General features: G+C 43.4%; 1 protein-coding gene across 1 annotated transcript; it reads right to left on the bottom strand.

Annotated features, from left to right (window-relative positions):
- Positions 1–894: 894 nt before the first annotated feature.
- Positions 895–2,863, bottom strand: LOC135918502 (uncharacterized; the record flags this gene model as incomplete). The annotated part of the gene is made up of 3 exons (XM_065452117.2): positions 895–1,916; positions 2,093–2,107; positions 2,572–2,863. Coding segments are annotated over 3 exons (1,329 nt in total), but the record flags the coding sequence as incomplete, so codon positions are not given.
- Between the last annotated feature and the right edge of the window lie 3,936 nt (positions 2,864–6,799).

Raw genomic sequence — 6,799 nt, 5'->3', positions numbered from 1 at the left:
TAGTGCTGTCCTAAATGTGACAGCAACCTATAAATTCAGATGCTTCGTTTCCAAAGCAAGACACGCATAGCTTGCGCAAAAAATAAGGGGGAGCCGCTGGTTCACCGCAGTCAACACCACCATAGAAAGCAGCATTCCTTCATACCTTCCTTAGATTACTTGATTGGCAACATTTTTGTTTTTTACGTGTATCGCAACACGACCTGCCTTATTGTGCTTGTGATGTTTGGTCGGGACTAAGACAAGCAAACTGCATGCTGCTTAGTCACTCAACTTTAGACGGAACGAAAGAAAGAGGAAAACTGCATATTGAAGACACAGAATATACTTTATTCACAAATGAAAAGAACTGCATTCAGAAACAAACATTTTAAATTTTCCATATACAATTATCATTCTCACTCTTGCATTGCGTAAAACAGTCCTCGCTGGACACGAATGTCGAGGTTCATTTTATTGTGAAAATTTTATCATTATAGGGTCACGCACAAATAATTCTCAAATAGAATAAGTTTCCGTCTTTGTTGTACCATTTCTTGTGGTTCTTTTATTTCCACCCGATTTGTTTGCAGGCCTTATTGACCTTCATAAAATGCTGAGATAATGGTGAAAAGTAAGTCAAACATGAGACGTCTACTCTCAGCCCTGAAGGAAAACTTGCAATTAATGTATTGCGGTAGCATGGAGAGTTGGAATCGTAAACAGGTAGCACAATACACTCAAACGCTAACATTTGAATTGGCCAAAATGCAGCGTTTAAATATTGATAATGAGGGCAAATAAGTCCTAGCTACGCCACAGGCTTCTTTATACAAGGGTTCTGTCAACACAAACATACGTAGATGTTCAACAAAACAGAGCTTCATGAATAAAAAATAAATAATGAGAAACATCTCAAGCCTTCAAGGTCTGCAATTTTCGGTCCTTCTTGGCGTTGCGTAATTTGTCGTTTTCTGTGCGGCACAAGTTGTTCAGCAGTGTATTCGCTGCAGCACTTACAACATGCCCCATTACCTCCTGCGCAGGATGACCGAAATCACACACATCGACATCCTCAAAGTCATGAAGGGTAGCGAACACAAGGCCGACAAGAGTATCTTTCTGCCTAGGAAGGCTGAAAAATCGTACGGCATATTCTGGTGTCCTGAGCTTGTCCAATATAATTTCAGTAAAGAGTACAGCATTAACTAGAAGAGCTCGTGGGAGCTTCAGGCCACCCCTTGTCATCTTCGTGATTAATGCATTCTCAGGGTCATCTAGATCGACGTCTTGCATCACAAGGCTTTCACTGCAAGATGCGCATGTCAGCTTTTTTAGAGCTGCATGGGCACAATAGCCGGCAACATAGGTTAGTGCCGGTAGCCTTGACGTTTTTTTCTCAATGTCGGAGTCGGTCACAGTAACTTGAAACTGGCCGTTTCCTGAATGTACACTTGACTCCAACGCGTTCGCGCTCGGTGGCAGTAGAATGTCCAAATCTGGCAGGTCCAGAACCTTCTGCAATCGCAATTTGTTTTCAGATTCATATATCTGCCTTATAGACACGTGGTAATTGGCACCACACAAATGCCGGTACTTTCCAAAGCGATCCTCTAAGCTATCAGTTTGAAATTTGCCCAAAAGAACATACTCGAAATGAAGCTCTTTGAGACAGTATATGGCAAGTTCGTGCAAGGCATGGGTAGTGTGGCTGAAAGCTATGTGCGTTTCACGTGTCAAGCGGCCATTGTCATGTTCGAGGCTTCTCCAGTAATCAAGCCATTGAACTATTCTCTCTAAGAATTCTAGTTGAGGACATGACGATGAAACTATTGGACCTTGCAATTGATCTCGCAACCGCTGTCCTTTTCTTGGCGTCTTGACGTTAACAATGTTCCACCAAGTCAAGAGAGAGAGAAAATAATGCAGAGATAGGCAGGGAGGTTAAGCAGAGGTAGTTACGGTTGGCTACCCTGCGCAGGGGGAAGGGTTAAGAGGGATAAAAAGAGAAACAGAGTAGAAGGGGGAGATAGAAAGGGAGACAAGCACAAACAAAGCGCGTACACTACAGAGCGGTAGGAGGCGGCATTCTTAGAGTCTGTCGTGAAGCTCCGTAGACCGCAAGAACCTTTCTAGCGCGTGTAAGGCCTTCAACGCGCATGTCCTATCGGAGCATTGGCCTAACGCTTTTAGTTCTGAAAGTGGACGATTGTCCAACTGGTCCAGTACACTGCACATCACTTGTCTCTCAGCACTGTATCGCGGGCAGACACAGATAATGTGTGCGAGCGTCTCGTCGATGTTACATGTGTCGCACGTGGGGCTGTTGGCCATTCCTATGAGGAAAGCATAGGCGTTTGTAAAGGCAACGCCTAGCCACAGACGGTAGAGCATGGTCTGTTCACGTCGTGGTAATCCAGGCGGGAGGTGCATCCGTATGTCCGGAGACAATGAACGCAACCGACACATGGTGAAAATATTTGAGTCCCACAGGGGCAAAGTACACTCACGGGACATCAATCGCAACTCACCAAGTCAAAATGGTGTCGACATATTGAGAGGTTTCCTTTGCATGCTGGAACGTTGCAACACTGAGAGCAGCAACAGTAGATGAGTTAAAAATCTTTAGGGCCAGTTTAACATTCTGCCGTTCCATGTTTGAGGGGTTCAGTGCCTTCAAAGTGAGCGTTGGTGCTAGCTTCAAGAGCTCATGCTTTTCAGCTTCGTGCAGCTGGCATAATACCTTGAAAGATGCTGTAAGTATCTTTGGTTCAGCCTCATCACTCTTCGGTTCAGGAAAGTACATGCATTTGCCAATGTTTCTTTGATTCAGCCAGTTATTTCTTATACACTTTAGTATGTGAACTGGGTCCACCACAAAAAACAGGGGTCGTGATGGGCCAGCAGGATGCTGGTAAACAATGCTGACACTTGCCGGCTTAGCGAAGTAGGACATGGCTTTTCTGTTTATGGAGTTATTGTCCGAGATCACTGCGATTATTCGAAAACCAGATGCCTCTAGATCAAGAACAATCTTCCGAAGGAAGTCGTGCAGCGCCTTAGCATCGATTTGTGCCACAGGAAGGATGTGTACAACATCCTTGTTTGAAGAAAGCAGGCTCTGTATCATAAATACGTGGGCAGTTTTTGCTGCAGTCGATGAATTTACCGCAGCACCAGTAACCAACCCAGCCTTGTAATCAAAAAATGATTGAAGGTGAATCTCATCAATCATTAACGTTACAGTCTTTTCATGCTCTTTATATGTGCTTACAATACGCTTTGCATAGGAAAGAAAGCTACATTCTTGCTGCTCCGTTTCAGGGCGTACATCGTACGATGAACACAGTCTTCTGATCGTATCAGGATGCGGCATCTTAAGCTTCATCGAACTTCTCAGGAATCTATATGCATGAGGTGAAATTGTGAACAAAAGGCTAGCAAAAACCAATAAATCGGGGGGATATCGGCCAGCATCATTTAAAACAAGATCACCTTGACTCTTCAAGAATTTAAGCACTTCAAAATGCCATTCTTGCAACTCGCATGCGAAATGATTTCCACTTACTTCCTCTAGCAATGTCGAAACCAATGTCAGTAGATTACGGGCCTTTTCGGAACGCTCAGTGCTGATATCCGTACGTGTCTGTTCGATCATGTGTAACACACTTTTCAAATCTCTCAAGTCGCACAGCTTTTCAGGAACTAAAACATCACACTTCCTCACACCCGTTTCACCAAAAAATACTTCGACGCGCAGGTCTGTGGACACGATCACCGAAGTACGGACTGCAGGAGCAGATTGAAGTGACAAGTCCAAAAAGAAAACCTTGGAGCCCTTGTTCAAAACTGTCCAGAAGTCCGAACACTGAAAGCTTGGCAAGGCCTTCAGCAAGTCCGCAAAGCTACCAACCAGATTTTTGGCGTCCTCTTCTGCTTGGGTTTGCTGAGAAAGCATTATTGCTTTTTGCAAATATGTGGCTTCCAAGCGCGCTCTTTTGGCAGCCGGCGCTTCTCGAACGCACACTTGCGGACGCGATAAATAGGCAGGGCAATTGGGAAACAAGCTCGGAACTGCAGTTTTCTTTAGACGAATGTTTTTCATGGCAACTTCGACCACTTTTCCTGTCTTGACGTCCGTGTAAGATGTCGTCTTCAAGTAATCCGATGGCAAGAAATGCTTTTCACAGAGCTGAAATAAAAAAAACAAGCCGTTACAGGTATGAAGCTCGACGAAAATGTTGAATTTACATGCGCGTCGACAGGTGCAGAGACCCATCTATTGTGCACGCGTGCACGAATGCATTGCGCACTATGCTGACGAAACCTATTCGTCGGGAAACCCAGAATAACAATAGAGAGAAGAAATACTTACCACTGTGTACTTCGTTGGCGAGAAGTCCTTCCGAGGAACTGCTCTCGTCCATGCTTCCCGAGTGGCTCGGTCAGATGGGAACTTGTGCACTCGGACACTTTGTCCTCCATCATAATTGGACTTGCAGTTTGGTGCGCAACAACAGCCAGGCATCGTTGCGCTTCTGTGTACGACGAACCACGCACAATTGAAGAAAAGCAATCGCGTTTACGGTGCAGCATGCCCCACCAAAGCCGCCGAGCAAATGCTCCACGCGTTGCCGCTCTAGCGTTGCAGCCACGGAGAAAATGTTTTCAGAACGCGCGCCGCGTTCTAGAAACGCAGCGCTCCCCCATCCACCACTACCATCCGACTCTCGTGACGTATTGACAGGGGAGAGGAGGTCATGCGGAGGCCTTACATTTTTTTCTAGGTGGCTTTGATCCGGTGCGGTGTGCTGCATCCAGAGAAACATGTTAGAAATCAGTGGTGCACAGTGTTTCTGTCCCCTTTCTCGACGCCTACTGAACACATGTTAAACTGTTTCCAAAGCAGAAAAAGAGAGGGAAAGGGCTCTGAACACATTGCATTTTAAGATGGCTGGTACTGGGTAACGCAAGTACTGTGGCATAATAGATTTGCACCAGGCAACCTGGGCGCCCAAAAAGGCTGCTGTTTGCTTGCAAATGGCCAACGTATTGCGAGCATGTTGAAGTTCTTTTTTTATTCTCATCGCTTATGTAGCTAGTGGAGACAGCTTTCACAACTGAAGAAGCCTTGGAAGCATGAAACATTTCACAAAACCAGCTTCAATATATCGTGTCTGCATCACAATTTCATGGCTGCATGAGTGAACCCTCTGGTTAACATGTAAGAGAGTTCATGATGTTTGCCATGCATTATCCACTTTATTTACAAGTCAACCCTATCTTCAGATTTAAGCTGATGTTGCATTTAGAGAAATTATGGCCGAGAGCCAGCTTTTGAGAATACAGATTGAGCTTGACAGATTAAACGCCAGAACAAGTCGTTGAGGATTTCAGATCAAGAATCTTCAAAGGCCAGTTCATTTAGTGGTGTTAATATTCTGCTCGAAGTTGTTGACTGTTACGTTCATATGGTGCCCGAGCATTGCGGTAACAACTTCACTTGGAGTACATAGCAAGGGTGTATTCAATGTAAGCTGCTGGCTTTTTTTCTGTGTTTTCAAAAACTGGTTTCTTGTTCAATTTAAATTTTCAAATTTTGCAATGTTTATTAGGTGTTGTGTCCTGTTTCCTTTTCCTGCAGCTTCTTAGTTAAACATCTGAATAGTGAACACAACTTGATCTTTTGCTTGATTGTCTAGATTGCATGCCCTCGATGCAAAACAATTTCACTTCAAAACTGCTTGTACCATACTGAAAGAATAACTTGAAGCAGCCATAGCCACCAATAACACGCAAGAGATGATTATGAAAATTTTAATATTGTTTTTTGATCTACAGGGTGGCTTAACTATCATGCACCAAGATTTAGAAATACGTAAATGCGATGTAACTAGACAAAATGAAGGTAATGTTTGCCATCGCTTGAAGATACTCTGATTATTTTGTGCATTCTGCCTAATTACATAATTCTTAATTAGTTAATAAATATCTCAAATAATTAAATAAAATGTGTCAATCAAAAGTTGTAGAGCAATATGAAAGCCTCCTGATACACTTTTTTGTTACTGTTACTTATTGTGTGCTACATAAAAGTGTTTTTCCAAGGAATAAGCCTGCGAATACACATAAAGTGTCTTGAGTGGCCAGTCATGTGTCAGTTTTGCGGTGCAAAGCACGAACATAACTTAAATGGGTTCTTTTAAGAAAAAGCAAATTATCTTTCTTTGTGTAGCCTGTGGAGACAAGGTTTCTTCGACATGGCCATGGCCCTCAAGGAAGATGCCGAGGCCACAGGCAGTTCCTCCAGTGACCGTGAAAAGGTCCCCTGGGGCACAAGTCTGATTTGGCACCCCCACCTTTCTCCTGCAGCTTTTCTGTCTACTTAGTTAACCAGGTGGGTCAATGATGGCAAAGGGAAAAAAGAATCAACCGCATCAAACACAGAACTTGCTCAAGCTCAATGCATTTTTGGTGAGAAGTTTTTCCCTTATCATTTATCAAAAAACGGGTAAAGGTCTTCGTACGGACACCTCTTTCCCACAGAGAATTAGCAGTAAAAAAAGCAGCTTATGAAGGCTTGAATATTAGCTAGGATGATGTGGCATAGATAGGATAATGATTATGAATGTTTCTAATGAAGGTAATGGTAGTAGAGTGAATAATCAGAGTTTATATATACATTAAAAGACATTTCGTTCCAATGCCATAATTTTAAATCATCCCAAATAATTCTTGTGTTTGATAGTCTATGCACATTGAGTGACAGTGCTTCTTGATGCTTGCTTCTTGCTGACATCATTCTTATGCTGCATAATTC

This window comes from Dermacentor albipictus, chromosome 7 (genome assembly GCF_038994185.2).
Source record: "Dermacentor albipictus isolate Rhodes 1998 colony chromosome 7, USDA_Dalb.pri_finalv2, whole genome shotgun sequence".
Lineage (NCBI taxonomy): Eukaryota > Metazoa > Arthropoda > Arachnida > Ixodida > Ixodidae > Dermacentor > Dermacentor albipictus.
This window is presented reverse-complemented; position numbering and strand designations above follow the sequence as displayed.